At 33.2% G+C, this 23,337-nt stretch overlaps 1 protein-coding gene across 6 annotated transcripts in view; it reads right to left on the bottom strand.

The window, feature by feature from the left end:
• Positions 1-23,337, bottom strand: part of PPP1R12A (protein phosphatase 1 regulatory subunit 12A) — a 160,112-nt gene that overhangs the window by 23,899 nt on the left and 112,876 nt on the right. For 2 of the 6 annotated variants that reach the window (XR_004958268.1, XM_036250853.1), the window contains exons 9-18: positions 21,289-21,413; positions 14,210-14,425; positions 12,879-12,973; positions 11,976-12,080; positions 10,752-10,919; positions 10,179-10,355; positions 3,963-4,053; positions 2,748-2,948; positions 2,341-2,509; positions 481-602 (exon numbers count right to left, since the gene is read on the bottom strand). Coding sequence is in view for 5 of the 6 variants with exons in the window: in XM_036250853.1 (XP_036106746.1) it covers positions 481-602; positions 2,341-2,509; positions 2,748-2,948; positions 3,963-4,053; positions 10,179-10,355; positions 10,752-10,919; positions 11,976-12,080; positions 12,879-12,973; positions 14,210-14,425; positions 21,289-21,413 (1,469 nt within the window). In the remaining variant the exon portion in view is untranslated. The remainder of the gene's footprint in view (positions 1-480; positions 603-2,340; positions 2,510-2,747; positions 2,949-3,962; positions 4,054-10,178; positions 10,356-10,751; positions 10,920-11,975; positions 12,081-12,878; positions 12,974-14,209; positions 14,426-21,288; positions 21,414-23,337) is intronic. The other 4 variants (XM_036250854.1, XM_036250856.1, XM_036250855.1 and 1 more) reach the window with 4 other exon arrangements.

Here is a 23,337-nt window from a genome sequence, read left to right as displayed (position 1 = left end):
GGATTAAATGTAAAGCATCTTTCTTTTAAGAGCCTCTAAGATGAGAGCAGTTTAGTCATTATACAATAATCAATACATGTAGGCTGAGCTGCAGTCATTGTTTTTATTCCAAAAGAGCTCCTGCTTTAATACCAAAAATGTAAGTAGTTGTTAACTATCCTTTATTAAAGAACTTTTCATATTTCATAACCTGTCTCAACCACACATAGAGATGACCTAAAGAATATATAATCTGAGGCATGTAAGATATTATAGTAAATACTTTTGAAAAGAAGCATACTAGTCTTGGCTGGGTAGCTCAGTTGGTTAGAGCATTATCCTGATAAGCCAAGGATGAGGATTCATCCCTGATCAGGGCAAATATAAGAATCAACCAATGAATACATAAATAAGTGGAACGACAAATCAAAGTTTCTCTCTCCAAAATCAATTTTAAAAAAAAGCATAGTATCAAAAAATTATATTTTAATAGGTTCTCACATCTTGTGTCCAAAATGAAACTCCAGTAGATCTTCTTTTCTCTCTTGGTCGCCGTCGTTCCCTGATTGATTTAGGCTGTGATTTATCTTCTCCTTCTTTCTCCTCTTCTCTCTTTTCTCCCTCTGTTAAGGATTACAATGCACCACATGGTAGCAATGTATCTTGACAGTATTTTGCAAGACAAATGTAAAAACAATTCTAAGTCAACCTCCTTTGTGAAGCCTTCTAAAATTCCCTAATCATTATCAAATTTTGCCCCTCAGTGTTCCCTAACACTTGGTTTAAACATGTATGTGTATCTCTCATCAAATACATTCTTCAGGATCAAGACAAAAACTAATTTTAATTGCTTCATTTTCCCATTGCCTAAAACAGAAGTTTTGCTCAAAAGATATACTTAATATTTGCAGAACGGAAAATAATTAAATCCTAAGACAAGAATGGGACTCTAGATTTTAATGTCCGATAGGGTAATAGTTACTATTCCCAAAGTTAACAAGAAAATAAATAGTTCTTAATGATCGAACAGCTAGTACGCATCATAACGTCATCAGTTTCTAATTCTACTATTCCAAGTCCTCATTCAGCAGAATAAATACAGTATTCATTTCATTTATTTAAATAGCATCTAAGAACAAATCTTTTTTAATCTGGAAAAAAAAAATCTTTTGTTTAAAAAAGTTAACATAAAAAATATTCTTAAAATTTGTTTCCTTCGTGGGACAGTTAAAATTGCTTCAGACATATATACCAGAAGAATATAAGGACTTCTGAATATGCTTTAAGAAGTACACATATACAGAACAAAGTAATGATTTTTATAAGGCTTCTTTGTATCATTAGCAAAGAATCACAACTCAAAATTATAGTATTAAGAGGAGCTTATAAAAATTATTTTTGGAATCAGTTTAGAGCAAAGATCTCAAACTCCAATGCATACAGGTGGCAATCCAGGTAATAAAAATGTATAAAAGGGGCCAGGAGAGTACTTCTCCAAGGGGGTGGGAGCTGCTACTACTTGCCTCTAGCCAAATGATGATGAGAGAATTCAGACCCAGTGATGCCAAATTTTCCAATTATGCAAAATATTAATGATTTTAAATATTGGCTCAACATTTTTATAAACATTATGTGGACCTCTCAACTTAGTGGATTAAAAAACTAAGATATCTCAATGATCAACAAAAGAAAAGCAGCTGGAAGTTAGGAAAAACTTAATTTTCTGAAGTCTACTCACATGATTACTGCTATTATCATGACTAAAACTATGAGATTTTGCTTTTAAAACATAAAATGCCTATTGTTAGGAATAATTTTAGTTAGTACCCACCTCTGATTTAAAGTAGTAATTAATTAGAACTTAGATAAAAAGTTTATATGAAATAATTGGAAATGTTAATAGTGAGCATCAGGACACCAATATAACTAGAAAAAAAAAACCTGTTTCTTAAGAAAGAAATAAGCATAAAAACAACTTTGCTTTAGCAACGCTATGTGTTAAGTGATTTTAGCTTAAATCAACTTTACAAAAAATATGTAAAAAATATGATATTCATAACAGGTAATAAATACTTAAAGCACTAATAAACTATTCCACCAATTCTTCTATATTGACTTTTCTATACTGGTAGACATAAAGATTTTTGTGGCAGCTTAGATTATAAAGATATATGTATCAATGCCAGTTCATATGTTTTTATTTTCATTTTCTATTCTTCTCATTCTCAACCATCTTATCCTTTAGGTAGAATGACTCAGTTTAGAATGTTGTTTCTTTTCTGTTGAAATATTAATTTGGAAAAACCAATTTAAAGGATTATTTGAAGGAAACAAAGTGTTTTCAAAATTTGGTCTTCTTACCTCTTTCATTTTCTTTTGTTAATCCTCGTGAGTAAGCAGAAGTTATACCTACAAGACTATTTGGCCTGTTTAATTGACTTGAAGCATAGAGTGAACTGCTCATGGTAGAAAGTGAAGAGGATGGAGTGGTTGAACTTGAAGTTGATACTGATCTGTAACGCTGATAAGTCTGTGAAATATTAGATGTAAAATCCATTTGAAATATTAAACACACTTAAAAATATATAGAACAGTTCAATTCAATGGAAAAGTAATGTTCTACGCATGTTAAAATAATTCAGATTTCTAATTAAAATCCTTTGAGTATTTTGTTATGATTCGTTGGTATATAAATCTCTCTTGAATTTTGAAAATCATAAGAATTATTCCTACCATTTGACCTAGCTGTGTCTCTGGTATATTATTACCTCATCATATGTTCTGGAATACTTTTGCTTATATTCATCTTCTCTAGATGTTTCTGACTCCTTTTTTTCTTCTTGCTTCTCTTTATCCTGTTTTTCTTTTTCCTCTTTTTCTTTTTCTTCATTTTCTTGTTCTCTGGTTCGGGTAGAACGACTTCTTCCTATTGTTTTTTCAGCTTCTTGAAGATCAGTCAATGTCACCCCCTACACAAAAAAGATAAATTTAATTATGAGGCATTAAAACTCATTTTGAAGGAATACTGTATAAATAGATAAAGTAAATGTGAATGTATTAAAAGTCAAATATGCATGTTTGGAATTGGTCTGCAAACAATTTCTACTTAGCAAGTCACGTTCATTCTATGAAAAATCATCAGGAACAAGCACAATAATAGATTTAAAAAATTAAATATGAAAAATATTCTCTCTGTATTCAAGTAATTAAGAAAATAGCACAGGAGATGACAGAAATACCATATAAATATAAATATTCCCAAAAAGTTCAGCACAAGAAGAAAAAACCAAAAGTGCAGTTTACATATTAAATTTATATGTATTTATGTTTTTATATATGTATATGCACATAGAAATTTCAGTAAAGAAATAATTTTGAAGGTTAAGCTTTGAAGAACAGGTTAGATTTTAAGAAGACAGAAAAATATGTTAAGATTATGGCAAAAAGTTTAGCTTGATATATGAGTAATGGCAAGGCTCAAACAGCTAAGCCAGAACTTTGGTGTTCAATTGGAGAAAAGGAAAGACACAAAGGAATATATGGAATACAATTCCAATGGCAAGGAGGACGCAATTAAACGATAACTAGTCTGAGTGACATTTTTCTCATACTTGCACAGCAATGATTTGATATACCTAATGAACCTATTCCCTTCCAACTCCAAATAGTCACTGAATTCTTTAGTAATTATTAGATACCATATATGATTAAGTCATTTTAACACTTATCAAATACTTTCTGCCAGATACCATATTAGGAATAAAAAATACAGAGGTATAAGGCATATGCTAATAAGATAAAATAGGACATTAATAGTGTAACCTTATAAAAAAAGGCTATAGGAGGAGTACTAAAGTGATTTTTATCTTTAAAGATTTACTTACATTATATACTTATATCAATTTATCCACAGAAAAGGAAAAAGGAAAAGTGAAAAGGAAACTTTATTTTGAAGTTTCATATATTACAGACATTAAATATACCTGCGTTGATCTTCTAGACTGTCTTGCTTGTCTAGATCTTGCTTTTCTTTGGGATTCAGACTCTTCGTCTCTAACAGGAGTGAGGTATGATCTACAGTAATACATAATAATCATTAGTTGGAGATACAATACCTGTGAATGTTATTACATACAAATGTGAGAGTAAAACATAAAAGTTTAGTATTTTAGTAGATTTTAAGAAAAAGTCTTCAGAAAATGGTTACATCCACTCTGAAATTTAACAATGCAATCTGATAATTTTTTAGATTAGACAGAACTAATCATATTAACATTTCACATTTTAAAAATTCTTCCTAACTAAAAATAATAACAACAAAAAACTATATGATGTAATTCCTCTCAGTCCCTTTTTTTTATTTTCCTGCAACACCTCCTTCAATCATATGTCAAGTTATCTGGCTAAACTCTAGACCATCTATGTCTTTACAGTACAATGGTTGGGACTGAATACAACATTCAGGATATAGGATGACTCCCTGCATTCATGTCGTTGGGCATTTATTAATAATGTTTTTTGTTTTTTTTGACAGACATCATATTCTTGTTCACACTATGAGTTCTCTAAAAATCCAAGTGGTTTTATACATGAACTGTTTTAAAATCAGCATTATTCTTGGGAAATTGATTTCCTAATATTAAGAAGAGAACTCAGTATTTATCTTCACTAAATTTCATCTTATAAGTCTAAGCCTATGTTCCATCCTGTCTTAGGACATGCATAATTTCAAAAGCATGCACTCTATGATCAAAAATAAATAATTAAAGAGTTGAGTTGAATAAAGAAAGATAAGACAGAGCCCTGCAAAACAAAACAAAACAATTTCCCTCAAATGATCAGTATTACTTCAGAAGTTTTCTTTTTGTATTCAGGGCTCTGTCTCATAATTTTCATTGTCTATATATCAACTCTAGAGTTTTGAGTTTTTATTTATTTATTTTTAATGCTTAAGGATCCCAGAGAGGGGGAGAGGGGAAGAGAGAGAGAGAGAGAGAGAGAGAGAGAGAGAGAGAGAGAACGAACACACACTGATTGGCTGCTCTCCACATGTGCCCCAATAGGGGATGAACCCACAACCTAGCTTTGTGCCCTTGCTGGAAATCAATCCACAACCCTTCCGGTGTAAGAGACAACGCTCCAACCAACTGAGCCACAGTGGCCAGGGCTAGAGTTTAAGTTTTTTTTAGATATAACAGATACTTCCTATTTTTATAACAATGCTGATGATTTTTCTAGGAGAAGTAATATAAAAGAAGAAAAAGAATAACCAATAAATCTATTAGTTTTAAAAACATTAATTCTGAAATATGATGAGGAGGTTGTTTGTTGACATTGGTGTTTTAATTTGGAAAATGCTATACATTCTAACTTGTCTCCAGGAAGATCACAACATATTAAAGGATCTGAGGGTCTGAGAAGTACTAAGGGAAGACTGATTTAACTGTGTTTAAAGCAGCATTTCCCAAAATCATTTAAATAGGAAATATTTTCCCCCCTTTGGTGGTATAGCCATTAAACATGGAAAAGTGCTCCATAAGACATCAGCTTGGAAAATATAGTCCAATGGCTATTCTCTTCATCCATTCATTTAAAACGTAATTATCCATCAACAGGCTCTATGGAATTTATTGCTTTTTGTACTTCTACTAGAAGAGAAGAAAATAATAAAAGGGGATGAAACTTAAATGTGACAGCAAATCTGGTTAAGCAAAAAGTTTATGGTAGCCCATATGGTTGCACATCACTTCAGCATTTCATGAGCTCCTATAAAAGTAAGCATGAACATGAACTATTGAATTCTAACTCCTACTATTTATTTAGGCTAAGTTTTCATATTTAATTTAGAATAAGGAAATATGTATTGCCACTTGGCCCTTTTAACCCCATTGCAAATCACTAAAGACCATTATACTCTTTTCAAGGAGGCAAGATTATTTTTCAGAAGTTTCAAGTTGCCATGAAAGTTAGTAAATCTATTTATTATATCTGATTTAATATAATTGGATTAGGGGATAAATATTAATAGTTAGAAGACTTGTAAAATCTGTTCATTTAAAATTCCCATACAGTTGCCCCAAATTAGAATAAAAATCTAGCTTATCAACTTCTAAAAAATATATTTTCTATATTTGATAGTCTCCACATGATGTTCAGCTCCTTTCTTCATCCTTGGAGTGCTTTTATAGACCAGACCTCTAAGAAAAAGATGTAGAAAAGAAAAATAGTTCATATATTTTATGTATTTTTTTTTTTAATCCTCACCCAAGGACATTTTTCCATTTTTTGTTCAGACAGAGTGGGAAGGAGAGAGAGGAAGAGAGATAGAGATAGATAGATGAGAGAGAGAGAGAGAGAGAGAGAGAGAGACATCGACGAGAAAGGGGAAAGGGACACATCGAGTGGCTGCCACCTGCACGACCAACCAGGGCCGGGGACAAACTGCAACTGAGGTACACGCCCTTAGCGAAAACCGAACCTGGGTCTCTCTGGACCATAGGCCGACGACACTTTAACCGCTGAGCCAAACTGGCCAGGGCTATTTTATGTATTTTTAATTCCAAAGAGCTGATCATAAAAAAGAGAGTAGAATATACCAGTGAAACTCCATCGCTGCCTTAATCATTAGGATATCATACTGTCAGATTAGATCTCTCACTTTAAAAAAAATCTTCATCCAAGAATATGTTATTATTTAAAAAAATTGATTTAGAGAGAAAGGTAGAGAGAGAGAGAGAAGGAGAAAGACATTGATGTTAGAGAGAAACATCAATCAGTTGCCTCCCATACACAACTTGACCTGGGGTTGAACCCACAACCTAGGCATATGCTCTGACCGGAAATTGAATCCATAACCTTTTGGTATACAGGTTGACATTCCAACCAACTGAACCACCTGGCCAGGGCAGCCTGGATCTCTTTCATATAACTACATAGGATATGTAAGTTCACTCCCTAGGTAGTCTTATATTGCTTACAATTTTCTGAGCAACCCAAAAGTTGTTATTTTTAAATTAAATTTTTTTCCAATAAATGCAATTGTTCAATATGTCTATTTTATTCCACTGGCATTTATTGGCCAAAAAAAAATTTTTTTTAAATCTTCATCCAAATACATTTTTCTAATTATCTTCAGACAGTGTGGGAGGGGGAGAGGGGGAGAGAAAGGGAGAGAGAGAGAAACATCGATGTGAGAGGGACACATCGACTGGTTGCCTCCTGCATGACCCCGACCAGGGCCAGGGATGAACCGCAACTGAGGTACATGCCCTTGGCCGGAAATGAACCCTTGATTCATTGGTCCGTGGGCCAATGCTCTACTGCTGAGCCAAACCAGCTGGCCAGGGCTGGCCAAAATATTTGTATTTATTTAAAAGTTTATATTTTGGTTAGTCAACCAATTTACATCTTTAAAAACCTGAATACCAACCCTTGTTTCTCACTAAGCTTTGTTCTTTCCAGAGAAAAGATAAATGGGCAAATGGGAGCTGGCTGAGTGAAGGGAGAATGGTGGAAGAGAGGAGTTATACTAGAGCAACAGTTCCATGTGAATCTATGCTACAAATACAAAGTTATTAGTTAGGTATTATCTTGCAGTTTGAAAAGACTATGGAGAATTAGAAATACTTAAAACCATGAAAGAATTTGCTATCATGCTCCATCTATCTAAAGCTAGCTTCTCCTCTTTATCGCTCGCCCCAAATTAATCCACTGGAAATCTTAACTAACCAAAATAGGACTCTTCAGCCAATCAGATCAATAACACAGGAAAATTCTAAAATATGGTGGAATTTAATAGAGTACATGGTAACCTTACATAATATCCAAAAGTACATATATAATAGTACCTAAAATAGCACAAATGTGTTGACCTAATTTTTTTCAGCCACAATATATTCTTAAATCATCATATACATATTTTGGGGGCATAATTCCAACCATATACATTTCAAAAAAATTCATTAAAAGACAAACAGAAGAGGCCAACAATATATTCAAAATTGCAAACAAATACTTGACATGAAACAAAACACAAACATTAATATTACTGCAAACATCACTGAAACAAGGTAAGACAAACAAATTTTCTGTAAGAGACCAGGAAAAATGTCAATAGGCACATTTTGTTTCTAAGGCTATTAGAATCTGCTCTGTCCTTACATTATCTCCAAATATTTCTCAATCTTTTTTTAGTATATGTGCTGCCAAAGTGAGCACCATATCTTAATCTTTAATATCTTCTAGGATTAATTCTAAAAAGTTGAAACTCAATTTTCCATATGTAAAAAAAAAAAATCTGAGGTTAGCCTGACCAGTGTGGCTCAGTGGATTGAGCATTGTCCTATGCACCTGGTTCAATTCCTGGTCAGGGCACATGCCCAGGTTGCCGGCTCAATTCCCATTGTGGGGCAAGCAGAAGGCAACTGATCGATGATTCTCACATTGATATTTCTATCTTTCTCTCCCTATCCCTTCCTCTCTCTCCAAAAAACAAAACAAAGCAATAAAAACGTATTTAGTAAAAAAAAATAAAATAAAATAATCTGAGATTTAAAAACTGTAATCTGTTCTGAAACAACATATGATTCTGGGAAGATATTCATTAGACTTTAATAGTCACTGAAATAAATTTAAAAGCATGAAAAGCTAGAATTCAAAAGGATTCTGGGCCCTGGCCAGTTTGGCTCAGCGGTTAGAGCGTCGGCCTGCGGTCCGGAGAGACCCGGGTTCGGTTCCCGCTAAGGGCACATACTTCGGTTGCAGTTTGTCCCCGGCCCTGGTTGGTCGTGTGTGTGGCAGCCACTCGATGTGTCCCTTCACGTCGATGTTTCTCTCTCTCTCTCCCTTCCTCTCTCCCCCTCCCACTCTATCTGTATAAAAAATGGAGAAATGTCCTCGGGTGAGGATAAAAAAAAAAAAAGGATTCTGGAAGTTAAAAATTATTAAATCAAATACCTCATTTTACAGAAGACTGTCTATTTATGGACACTATGTGTCAGAAATAAAGTCAATCTGAGAATTCTAAATTTAGGAGTAAGGCAGAACAATATTTTAGTAAAAAAAAATAAGTTATATAGCTAATTTAATTTTTCACTTTTTTTTAAAAAAATTATTTTATTTATTGATTTGGGAGAGAGGAAGGGAGAAGGAGAGAGAGATAGAAACATCAGTGAGAGAGAACACTGATTGGCTGCCTCTTGCATGCCAACTGGGGAACGAGCCCACAACTTGGGCATGTACCCTGATGGGGAATGGAACCAGCTAACTCTTGTTGCTTGGGTTGACTGAGCCACACAGGCCGAGAGCTAATTTAATTTTTCCAAGAATAAAATATAAAAAAGGTTATATTTTAGCTCGTAAGATTTTCTTCTTTCTCAAGAAGAAAAACAATATTCAGAGCTAGGGACTATGAATAATATAGCAGAAAGAAGACTGGACTGATTCTTCTGTAATCTTGGGCATAACTTTAGCTCTCACAACAACTATGCATAGTGGAAAAGACACTTAATATCTATGGGTTTCAGTTTCTGTAAATCAAGGATTATCACAAAAGATAATAGGCTGTAACTTCCTTTCTACATCTATGATTCTATACCACTGACAGCAGCACACAAAATAAATTCATAGACCCTTAAAATATTTAATTAATGAGTGTCTTCTATGTATCAGAATTAAGACTAAGTGAATATATTCATTATAGTTAAAATTATTTGTCTTATAAATATGCACAAGAAGCAAGTTTTCACCAAGAGAATCTTAAAATGAAATTCTCAAAAATAACAAAAACAGTTTAACATCCATCAGATTTCTTAGTAATGGTGGGAAACAATGAGAAGAATAAAAAAACCTGTTTTTGTAATGTTGCACCTGGTTTGCCACGAGTGTACTATGTGTGTTTAGATTATCATAAAATTTTGAATTAAACCAATCATTAAAAAAAGTAAGATGGCTAAGTAAGAAAACAACTGTCTGGCTCACTGCCTTTAAGCAAAAAACATCAATTCTGTTTGAGGAGGATTAGCAAGCCTGAGTGCTAATAATATCAATTTACATAGCTCTGAGCTGATACAGGTTATTTCATTTATTAACCTACTGGAGAGATGGTCACCAACTTTACAAGATTGAAAAATCAAAACAAAACAAACAACTTTCATCACTGGGCAAGATATAGCAGCAGTTCTAGTAGGACCTTTACACACCTGCGTCTCTCCCTGACCTCTGATGTAGAGGAGACAGTGCCGGCAGTAGTTGTGGTCAGGGTTGTGGTAGAGGCTGCAGCATTTACAACAGTTGGAGCAACAGGAATGGTCACTGCCGTAGGAACACTGTCCTTTTCTTTTTCAGTACTATCCTCAGCCCACAAACGATTTGAGGTACTATAGCATCACAAGCAGCAACACAAAAAGAGAAAAGGAAAACAGCTAAACAATGAAAGCATTTTCTAGCAGCTGAAAACGTGTGACTACAGGGATGGATTTTTTTTTAAAACACAAGGCAAGACATTTTTCAACTATGAGCCAAAAAGCTCAACCAGAGCTATCAAAGACAGAAATTTGTATTTTGAGCAGCCTAATTCAAGAGAAGTTCAAAATTCAGGAATCTAATCCCCGCCCCAGACATGCATCACAGACTCTTTTTGAAATCAATTGTTTTGTAAATAATTTTAACTAGGTAAATGAAAAAATCCAGAGCCCCACAATCTTCTAAACAAAAATGCATGCACATACATAAGCACACAGTAGGCCTGAACACAAAATGTATCTGTGACTCACCTGCTTTGTGTGCCTGCTGAGGAAGAACCCGTTGTAATCTTTGTAGTAGTGCTTGTGCTGGAAAGCAGGCTTTTCTGAAGCCCAGCTGCAGAGGTAACTGTTGGTGTTGATGTGGTGCTTGGAACACTAGAACTAATCAAATCATCTTGTCTTCTACCAAAGGAGCAACTAAAGGAAAGAGTCATATCTATATAGGATGTGTTTGTATGTGTGTTCTATAGTTAATGTCTATACATTATACAAATTTACAAGGCTAGGGAAAATCTAAAAAACCGTGTTCCTAAATACACCACCAGCTCCAGCACCAAGAGTTGCACCTACAACTTGCTAGAGTCTAGATGACTTCACTAATTTGGTAGTGTATCATTTTACTGCCTCCCCACCTCCCTCAACAAAACTCAAACATGATCTAACCTGATATTTTACATTTTCTGGAACAGGGTGGGTCTGATAAAAACACCTTGGTTTGGATTTACTTGGGGAAAGTTAAGACTGACAGTTTTGAAGAAAATTGTGTCAGTGATGGGTCACATCTTTAGCAGTGATCCATGCCTATATTGTGCTTGTTTGTCTTTTACTCTATTTTTTGGTTGCTTTTAGCCATGAAATAATTTATAGTCCCCCCCCCCCCCAATATGATGTTGGTAATATCATGTATCAAATCCGAGGCATTTCCATAGCTCTGGGTTCTAAGACAAGTGAAAACTTATCAGGTCACCAAATGATGACCAGATCAATGAAGACAACGATCTATTTCAACTGCTCCAGTCAATTATATAAGGAGTTCCTTTTTAATATGCTACAATCCAAAAGATACTTCCACAATGTATTAAATTTAATATATATATAATAGGTCCTCAAATAATGTTATTTTGCTCAATATCATTTCATTATTAACACTGATGAGATGTCGTAGGAACTTAACTCTTGTTTATGTCAATTAACCTAAGGTAAATTGGTTTCATCATAAATCATTTTGCTTTGAGTAGCAGAACCTACTGATGACATTATATGAGGACTCAACGTATTATAACAGGAAGGCATTAGTAGGAGCAAAGTTTCACTCATCTTTAAATATATATTGTCTTTAAACTAAGTTTTATTTAAACAAATGATACAGTTTTTAAAAAGCACATATTTTTTATATATTATTGAGGAGGTCCAAACTAATTGCCTCATATTTTTATAAAATACATAAAAGTTACTTAAGAATTATATTACTACCTTTTATGATAAGTTGATCCTTCATTAATTGAGCTATTCCTTTTGAGATCATCTTCCCATTTTCTTCTTGTATAGGAACTACTTGTACGCAAACTTGAAGAGTCTCTGTGAAAAGAATATCCTTCAGATTCTGGTAGATAATTTATAAATAGGGTAATAAAGCTGTATATTGATAAACATTAGTAGAAGTAGAAACTAAAAAAATATCCCTTGGGAAAACACTTTGGAGTATTTATTAAGAAGTGGAAATAATTCCAGTTCTAAAATTCTATTCTCAAGGTATAATCCTATTTTAGGGGGAAAATTAAGATGTTTACAGAAATATAATTTATGATCACAAAAACTAGACAATTTAAATGTTCATAGTTTGAAGAGGGGAAATGGTTACTTTAACCTCAACAGATCTACTTTATGGAACATCATGTGCTGATGAAAAACAATGTTTATTGAAAGTATCTATTAGCATCTAAGACTGTATATGAGATGCTAGATCAAAAAAAATATCAAGATACAAAATTGGAGGTTATAACATGATTACAACTATATTAAAAAGCTCTCACACTCTATGTGCAGAACAACAGGAAGAAACAAACTAAATTAAGGAAGGCATTTTCCCACACTTCTTTCTCCTTTTCTATATGTTCCACATATTTAGAGAGTATGTACTAGTTTGTGACTTCATTTGTCCTCTCCCTCTGTTCCAACCACATGCCTTTTTTGCTATTTCATGAACAAACCAAGCCAGAACTTCCTCAGGAATCCTTGGTGTTCTATTAGGAATACCCTCCATCTCATCCCACAATTCATATCCCATATAATTACAATAATGCTCATGCTTTAACTCTTATGCTAGATAATAAAGATTTTATAGTAAAGACATAAAAGAAGTCATAATGAATCCACCTGTTTTCTTTTTCTTCAATGTCAGATGTGCTGGCTAGTCGTCTTGGTATTGTAGGTGCAACATATGCAAGCCTTGTTCCTTTACTATCTTTCTCCTATACAATGGGGAAAAAAAACATAAGTGAAAATAAATCTGATAATTACAGGTGCTGCCAAGGGTATTTATTAAAAAAGATTATTCAATAATGTATAATTACACAGCCATCAGTTTACTTTATAGTATTTCCATTGTTCCTAGACAAACTCTAAAATTGATGTCTATCAATAATCAAGTACTGTAAGTACTAAAGAAAGCCCATTCAAATTAATTTTCTTTTTTTCCCCCTTTATCTAGAATTAGATAACATTCTACATGAAAAAAGAAAATTCCTCCATATTTTAATGACTTTTCCCAAAACTTCTGTAACAGATTACTTAAAGTAATATAGCATCACAAGGTAAAATATCCTTATTTATTCCAGAGAAATAAGTTATCAAATATGGTTCACAAATTATCTCCCCATCACTTATAATACTTAACGTTATATAAGGTATTTATTATCTTGATATTCTATTCTTTAAAATATAACATTATAATATTCAAAATGAAATTATTTAAATTATATATATGCAAGTCTGGTTGAGAGTGTTTTGACAATGGCATCTGATACAGCCCCACTATTTTGGTATTAATATATGTTGGAAACTACTGGGCAATACATTTATACAAAATAAAAATATTAAAACTACTTAATGAAAGAAATTCCATTTCTGATACAAGGAAACACTCCTATAGAGGGGGAAAAAAGTCAAAGCACTAAAAATGCAGTAGAAAATAAATAACTGTACAAAATAACATTGAATGAACTGTGGTACATTCTTTGTGATACAATGTAATACTGCCTTTCAAAATATAGTTATTAAAACTACTCATTAAGACAAAGTTGCTTGTGATGTACCAGATGGAAAAGCAGATACCAGATAAATGCAACTGATGAGTATACTCACATTCTAGAATAAATGTGTTCCTAAACTTTGGAAAACCTACCAAATAAATAAATAAATAAATAAATAAATAAATAAGTAAAATAAACTTGCTCCTTGATATATTTTATTGTAAATTCTCAAGTAAGATAAAGGGTTCCTTCAATTAGTACAGTCTAATCATATCTAATGAACCCATATAGATATTTGTTTAAGGTAGGTACATTTGTATTAATATTTAATTAAGCCAGGTGAATTAAGTTGATATTCAGATCGAATGATACATGGTAGGAAATCCAAGAGAGCTGATATTTCTAAAAAACGTATCATTAGTGTTTTTATAGAAACCAGATCATGAAATAGATTACCTTTTCTTTATTATCCAAAGAGGAGGAAAGCCTGGGACTTGAAGCTGAACGCATAACACCTGCAGTGTCTTTTTCTTTCTGAGCCTCTTTAGACGCTGTGATTTCTGCAAGTGCACCATAACTGCCAGTCTTTCGAAGTCCTAACCTCCAAGATGCAGGAGACTCGTCTTTTCTCTCTTCTTCTTTGGAAGAAATTTTTGTAGCTGAAGTTGGAAACTGTTTTTATTTTGTTTTTAAAGAAAAAAAAAAAGATTATCAACACATCAGTTCTTAAGCTGGAAATGATAAGTTTAAGAAAAAAAAATGTTTAAAATTACAGTTAATAGTTTCAGGAGAAACACTTTTACTAATTAGGTTAATGTCTTAGTCAAAAGTGTAAAGATCTAAAACTGAAAAAGGAATGAACTACCTTTCCAGAAGTTAGATTTAAGAAAACACACTCCACACTTTATACCACACAGAAAAATTATGCTGCAAATACAAAGAAATGAGCACACCAATAAGGACTTAAAACCATGCATCTTTGGAACCAATATTCATATTAAACTTGTTATGCTATAACCTAATATAAATCCTTGCACATAGAAATGCCTCACCATAGATTTTTCACCCTTACTGGGCACAAGAACAATGCCAGTTTTGCGCAAGCCCTGCCTCCATGATGCGGGATTTACTGATTCCACCACAGGCATGATAGGAGCAATGAAATCATACTAAAGCCAATTAAAATAAGACAGGTAAAGAGATAAAGATTGAAAACAGGAAAACAGAAAATGAAGTTATGAACAAAATACACTTTTTTCTTTTATAAAATAATTTTATAATAAATTTAAAACCCAATAACTGGGCAATAATCCAATCTTTAAAGATCACTGGAAATAAGTTCCACTTGCAGCATGAAAAAATATGAAAGAATATAACAGAGAAACTTCTAAAGCAGTTAAAGGCATATAGAACAGATAACATTATAGAATATAAGTGAACAAACTGCTGCACTTGACTTCTGTTTTTATCCACCTATATATTTGGGCTACAAAAATTTAAATCTAGAATAATCAATAAAAAGGTAATAAGTGGCATATTTTCTAGTTATATTTTTTCAGTAATATTTTTAATATCATAACCTTATTTTATTTTTCCACTAAACATTAAACATTTTAACTAAAAACATTTTGGGGGGGGACGGGGACAAATATTTATTTCATTTCCAGGGCTTTCCTTGCAACAGCCCTAAAAATGAAATATTTGTTATCTATAACTAGTTCACATCATCAACTTCACTTACATAATTCAAATGTTCAATCACAGTGAAATATAGATTAGTGAATATAGTAACTAACTAGTTGCTACAAGTATACAATATGGATATTTAAAAAAAACAAAACCCTTTCTTTCATATTTATTGCTAAAGTTTGCTATAATTAGCAGTTTAACAGAGCTTGTTAAAGCTCCCATGATGTCTCAGGGCCACTTCATAGACAAACCTGTTATGAGATACCTCTGGTACTGTTAATTCATATAGATAGGGTTGAAAATAGACACATGACACACAACATTCCACAATGTGTGCACTGAGGCATTCTAGGGTGCCAAAACAAAATCAGAGGGGTGCTCTGAAAGCACAGTAACATCTGTTGGATACAGGACAAACTGTCATTATTAACTTATTTGCCTTAAGTACTTAGTAAATTTGGTCAAATGACACTGTGAAAAAATAAATTAGTAAAACCCTGGGAGCTCCATCAATTGAAAAAGCTCAGGAACCTCTGTAGTATTTGATGCTACATGACAGGCACTGATGTGACTGGTTACTGATTTCTGAGATTCAAGTCAGAGTACTCTAGAAGAAGGTGGCAAACTCTTTTCTGGAAAGGGCCAAATTATAAGTTTTAGGCTTTGAGACCACAGTCTCTGTTGTAGCACAAATGCAGCTATAGGTGATACATAAGTGTGGCTGTGTTCCAACAAAACTTTATGCAGAAACAATGAAATCTGAATTTACGTCACAAAATATTCTTCTTTTGATTTCTTCCCCCACAACCATTAAAAAATTTAAAAACCGTTCTAACTTGTAGTCTATACAAAAACATTAGTGAACTTTGCCTCATAGACCATGGTTACCAATCCCTGCCCTATAATCTCCCCCATATAGAAACAAATGTTATTTCTTCATGATAAAATGGTCAGAGAGCAGATAACATTTACTGAATGTTGTAATAGAAACTGACATTTAACAAATATTTATTGATGTCAGGCCCTAAGCTAAATGCTTCACATGACTTATCTCATTTAATTCTTACAACCACCCAACTACTATTACTAGTTGAGAAAAACGAGGCAGTATTATCTATTTGGAAATAAACATTTGTTGCACTGCAGTGACTGATATACTTCCATTCTGCCTAACAGAACTTGCATTTAAGTTCCGGTGTATGTATTCAAAAGCACCTTTCAATTTTATTTTATGTATAAGTGAACGTCTCTGAAATACTCAGCTATATCCACTCCCTGAAATTCTTATTTTGGCTTTTATAATAGGACACGGACACTATTTTGACTTTCCTACTCTTCTGATCTTCCTCCTTTTCTGGTCTTTTTGTTTTCTCGTAATCAGCAAGCTTCTTTATCATAGCCCTGCAAAATAAGTACTCTAAGAGTCCGTTCTCAGATCTCCCCATCTTCTTTCCAGTTTCCTCTCCTTGGAGAGGGAGTAGTGTATTTTCTACTTCCTCAAGCTAAATATTAATTGCATTCAGCTTACTCTCCAATTTGTTACTTTGTAGTTCAGTCATTATTGACCATTCCTAAATTTCTCTTTATCTTTAGAAAAAACAACTTAATAGTTATAGTTCATATATTTAACCATTTAGTTTGATGCTCTGTATTACCTGAATGACCCTTAAATCATTGTGATTTTAATCAATGGTTTGTTCTTTGAATGGTTGCTAATATTGTAGATAATCTTATTGAGGATTATACAAACATAAAGTATGGTATCAAACTTCAGGTTTAAACTGAAGCATTATAAGCATTCATTTCACAACTAGATCATATGAGGATATTGGCTGTGATGAGACTCACTGCGTTTTTAGTAGTGAAATTTATTAAATCCCCATTCCATTCAACAGGGAAGGAGGGAGGGAGGGAGAGAGAGAGAGAGAGATACCAATGTGAGAGAGACACATCGATTGGTTGCCTCCCGCACAACCTGATCAGGGCTGGGGATCGAACCTACAACCCAGGTATGTGCTCTTGACCAGGAATCAAAATGGAGACACTCAGTCCATGGGCCAAAGCTCTAACCAGCCAAGACAACATTTGTACACTTCTACTGGCATACCTCATATACCTACAGCACATAGTAGTCTTTTACTAAATTATGCTTAATAATTAGATTCAATTAACTAAAACATTTAATACCAAGAAAATTCTAATTTTTACCACTCAGTAAAGAAAAAATAGTTTACACTTACTGAAAACTATGTGCATACAACAGAGTAGGTAATCTTTTTCAGAAATCCCTACAATATTTATTTTGACTATAGAGCTATGTAAATTTGTTGTTAAACTTTTAAATCATAAAATCAAACTAATGGTTTTGTAACTAACATTTCCACAAATCATAGGCCTGATCTCATTGCTAATGAAATAATTATTTATTTTTAGCTGAAGAAGTTGAGACTTTAAGGGAAGATCATCTAAAGTAAATACATCCTGCCCTGGCTGGTCTGGCTCAGCGGTTATAGTGTCGGCCTGTGGTCCAGAGAGGCCCAGGTTCAGTTCCCGCTTAGGGGCATGTGCCTCGGTTGCGGTTTGTCCCCGGCCCTGGCTGGGTCGTGCAGGTGGCAACCACTCGATGTGTCTCTTTCATGTCGATGTTCCTCTCTCTCTCTTCCTCTCTCTCCCTCCCACTCTATCTGAACAAAAAAACTGAAAAAATGTCCTCGGGTGATAAAAAATAAATAAATAAAATAATTAGGTAAATAAATAAAGTAAATACATCCATGTTTCTCAGTAGTTACTCCTACTTATTATAGAATATAAATTATATTTAATACTCTTTTAGAGCTTCCTGGTTTGTGATCTATTCCTTGCCTTAAGTGCTGCATGAGGGCTCCTTTATCATTTATGGACTGATGGAAGAAACTAGAGAACTTAAGATAACTTTGTCTAAATATTAGAAACAGAGTACTGATTGGGAATCTAAAAATAGAACTCTTGATTGCAAAATGTTTAAAGATGCATTTACAAATTAACTACTAATGTAGAAAAAATTGTATCTCTTAGGTCTCTAAATTACAGAAAAATCTTGAAACAAACTAAGAAAACTATAATGTTAAATCGAAGTACATAAAGTAGTATTGAACACAGTATGAGGCTTTAAAAAATCATACAATAATGATAAAAAGATTGTTCCATCCATTAAAATAACACTTAAATTTTTTTTGGGTACACTATGAATGTATTGCTTTGAATAAAATTTGGTTATAAAGCCTTAAAAAACAAAGACTAAAAACAATATAATTTTCAAATTAGGTTATGATGCTTGAAATTGAGAATTGGCATTTCTAAATATGCAAGTTATAGAATCAAATAGTTATCATTAGATAAATTTAACTACAAAATCAGAAATAATTCTAAATAAGAATTTTATATGCAAACAGGTTAAGAGCTTACCAATCTAACCGAGTTATTAAGTGTTTGCTTTCAATTAGGGTAGTAGGCATAAATCAAGAAGTAAATTGCCATAAATCTGGGGCTATGCTTGAGAAAAACATAATTGATCACAAGAAGTCTATTGTAATTATTTGACTGTGGTAATAAAGACATGGCTTAGCTAAATACTCAAAAGAATGACAGCCAGTTTATTGGCCAACTATTCCAAGGAGATGGAGCTTTTGGTAACTTTTGGTAATTTATGTTGCAACAGATAATAAACCAAAAGAGCTATACTTTAGTATTCATTGAAGAAGTATACAGAGGTTCTAGGATTAAGTAAAACTTTAGTTAAAGTAGCTTGTAGTGACACCAGTTATGTATGGTATGATAACCATCTTAAAAATTCTGCATACAGGCTACTTCTGGAGAATTCCATTTTAAAACACATATAATCATATGAACATGGGATCTAGCTGAATTCAAGAAGCCCTCAGTTCTAGACTATGGAAGGTTGAGACTACTACTCATTCATATAGTTTCCTGATACTCAAACTGTACCAGTGAAATCCATACATTTCTACCCCTAAGAATTCACATCATTGATTTCTTTAGGAAAAGTTTTAGAAGAGGATTATTACTAATAGTATAGATTTTTAAAAAATTCTCTACTTTATGATTTAAAAGATTCACATTTTGACCATTTGGAGCCAAGTCCAAAGATTAGCAAGACTGACAATGTGATAAAAACACTATAGGGATTTAACACCAGTCCTCAAACCTATGCAAATCAAGTAATATCAGACAAGCAACAAAATAAGAAATCCAAAGGCAGAGATATGACAGTTACATAAAATGTACAATCCCCAAGTACCTTTGATTTGAAAGAGCAAACAGAAAGACATTACTAAACTAAGAGGGAGATTGGGAAAATCTTGAGTATAGTCTGTACATTAGTGAACATAAATAATATATCAAAATTAAATGTCCCAAGTATAATAATTTTAATGTGAGGATGAATGATAATGACTTTGTGCCTATGAGATATATACTCAAGTATTTAGAGGCCAAGTGTTATAGATTGAAACCAATTCTTTTCTTTTTTATCCTCACCAGAGGACAACTTTCCATTTTTTATTCAGATATAGTGGGAGGGAGAGAGAGGAAGAGAGAGAGAGAAACATCGACATGAAAGGGACACAATGAGTGGCTGGCACCCGCACGACCCAACCAGGGCTGGGGACAAACTGCAACAGAGGTACGTGCCCTTAGTGGGAACTGAACCCAGGTCTCTCTGGACCGCAGGCCAATGCTCTAATCGCTGAGCCAAACTGGCCAGGGCGAAACCAATTCTTAAATGCTTCTGCAAAACAAAGGAAAAAAGTGTGTGCGTAAATTCATGCACGCGTGTGTGTTTGTGTGTGTATACATACAGAAAGGGACATGAGCATGCACCTCAAATATAAGTAAGGCTGCCCGGCCAGTGTGGCTCAGTGGATTGAGCATTGTCCCATGCACTGGGAGGTCCCAGTTCGATTCTTGGTCAGGGCACTTGCCCCGGTTTTGGGCTCCATCCCCAGTAGGGGTATGCAGGAGGCAGCTGATCAATGTTTCCATCTCTCTCTCCCTTCCTGTCTCTGTAAAAAAATCAATAAAAAACATTTTTAAATAAAGATAAGGGCTGATAGAAAAGAAGCCTTTAAAAAGAGATAAGTAGGTAAAAACAACAACATAGAGCTCTTAATATTTACTTTGGATTTAAAGAAGTATAGGTTCTGGAGTAGCAGGGAAAAATAAAGCCTTTAAAAAGATTAATACACTAGCTAAAAAGCACTGTTTGGTGGAGAAAAGGAAGCAAGAAGGACAGAGAACAAATGGAGAACAGATAAAGAAGAGGAAGAAGAAATGAAACTAACATTTTAGGAGCTTTAGTCACCAGCTAGGCTCTTTCAACCACAGCTTACAATGTTAATTTACATTCTTTGTATATTGTTTTTTCTTCTTTCTCTTCTTCTTCTTTTTGACAGATAAAGAAGACAGTAACTCACTTAACACATAAACTTACAACAGGTGGGGTCAGGAGCTAATCTCTGGTTTGTCATCAAAGATCATGCTCTTAATGATATGCCATATTTGCATGCTTGGTGCTTTGTATTGAGTTAGAAAATCTAGATCGTAGTTTTCTCATTGACTAGTGGTAGTACTTTTTGTGCTTAACTTAATGCTCATGTGAAATGACCAAAATGCACCTTTACTTAATAGAGATAAAAAAAATAAAACAAATCTGTGTTTCTCAAAGTTTCAACTGAAACCTTGTAAATATTTTTGGAAATAACTATAAAAACGTAAAACTGTCATAATGCTTTAGTCCAAATAGTACTTACAGAGAAGATATATAATTTTAGCACACAATTTTGGCTTACCTTTTTTACAGGTGATGTAGGTGTTGCCTGACCAGATGAAACAGTAGGTGTTGTAACAGCTACAGGAGCTGCTTGTGTACTAGAAGTACTGGCATTAGTTACAGAAGCCATGGGTTTTGTCTTATCTATTAAAAAAAGACAGAACATTAAGAGTCAAGATTCTATATCAACTTGGTTTCAATGGCTGGTAAAATACAATTTATATTCTGTTTTTGTTTAAGGTCTTGTTAATTCAAAGTCTTCTCCCACTGTTATTATTCCTTTTAACAAGTACATTTTTTAAGGAGTTTCTAGAAATGCATCAGTATGTAAGCCAAAGTAAATAAAATAATATGAAGAAACACAACAAAGCTTCAAAAAAATAGAGCATAAATAGAATCTGACTTGTACTTTTAACACTTTGGAAATTTAAAAAACCTTTTAAATATTTAAAACTTGAATGCATAAATACAATGTACCTAAAATAGAAATTATAAGAGCCAAGCAATTTTCTAATGGATAAACAACTTATATATCTAAAATTGATGGTTCCTCTTTACTCCAGAAAATCTAAAAGTGCTTCTTGTCAATAATCAGCTTAGATTCCTGACAAAAAGCATGCTTCAATGTCACAAACAGCATGCCTTTTCACCCCTAGAAAGTCTATAGTTAATTAGGCATAATATCTGGTTAAATTTCTTTTCACAGTATATCAAAACAATTTCTAACTAATAATGAGTCACTTAAAAATGATTTCTGAAAATATTAGAAAAATAAATCTGATGCTAGAAAAAACTCAGACTGTGTTTGAACATATGTGTCAGACTGGCTTTTACCAAAATGGTCACATATACTTTAAATCTTTAAATTAACTATAATTTATAAATGAACTAGAAAAGTTTACTTTCCAAATGGTCAAAGGTCATTTTATCTAGTTTTAAAGTATTCCTCTGGTTTCAAAATGGGGTAGGACAAGTATCTGTTTATATTCTGGGGAAGAGAAATAGTGCTTTATAGCCCTATGAGAAACCCTTTTTCATTCATTATACTACCTTTCTCCCTCCTTTAGGTCATAGTTTTCCGAAGAAATCTTCCATTTTATCATTATTGTATACTGTTACATCTCCTAAGTAGACAATATTTAAAAAGTCTTATCTCAGGGCAAATATAGACATCCCACCAACAATTTGAATTTGCAATGATTCATTCACTTCTATTTGTGACTACACAAACATCCACAAGATGAAAATAAGGTGAAAAGCATATCTCAAACTACACCAAAGGACAAGGCCAAACTGTCACTAAAACCTTAGGTTTTCAAATAAACTGAATCAGCTAGACTCAGTCTAATACAATTTATTTTTATTGTTAAGTAATATCTCTTTTCCTTCAACCGAAGCTAAGCCAATTAGCACAGAATACAAATCATGTATAACCTAATTAGACCACCTTCCTGCAAAACAATCTACTTAAATGGAGAGAGTAATTCAACAAATATTTATCTGTCGTCTCCATACTTCAAGTACTGTCCTAGATACTGGGAATGTATCAGTCAATGAAAAGACAAACTTTCTTAACTGCACAGATCTTAAAGTCTAGAAGAAATAAATAATAAAGGTAAAATTAAACAACTTTTTATTTTCTTGTTTCCTTTTCTCCCTATTTTCTCTAGGCTTAAAATTTGGTTTCATATCTGTAAAATCTACACACCAAAGGATGTATATGCATGTATGTAAACATTTATGTTTGGTTTAAGAATAATAATGAAACAAACCCCAGGTGTCCATTATTCAACTTAAGTAAACATTATTAATATAGCTAAAGCCATTCTATCCATTTGATTTCAGTGAAGAATGAAAAAAACAAAAAATCCTAAATGTAAAAATATGCCTCCCTTTTCTCATTCCCTCATCTATCTCTCAAGTTTATAAATTATTTGAGAAATTAAAATTTTGGTTAAATTCCTATTTTCATCTGCTTTATGCAAAGAACACCAATTTAAAAACTGGTTTGGTATTTTATGAGAGAAAATTAAGCAAAATACTTATGTCAAAGAGTTTCCCAAGGAAA

Source organism: Molossus molossus, unplaced genomic scaffold (assembly GCF_014108415.1).
Source record: "Molossus molossus isolate mMolMol1 unplaced genomic scaffold, mMolMol1.p scaffold_m16_p_10, whole genome shotgun sequence".
NCBI lineage: Eukaryota > Metazoa > Chordata > Mammalia > Chiroptera > Molossidae > Molossus > Molossus molossus.
The sequence above is the reverse complement of the archived record's forward strand: the minus strand, read 5'-3'. Positions and strand labels throughout refer to the sequence as shown.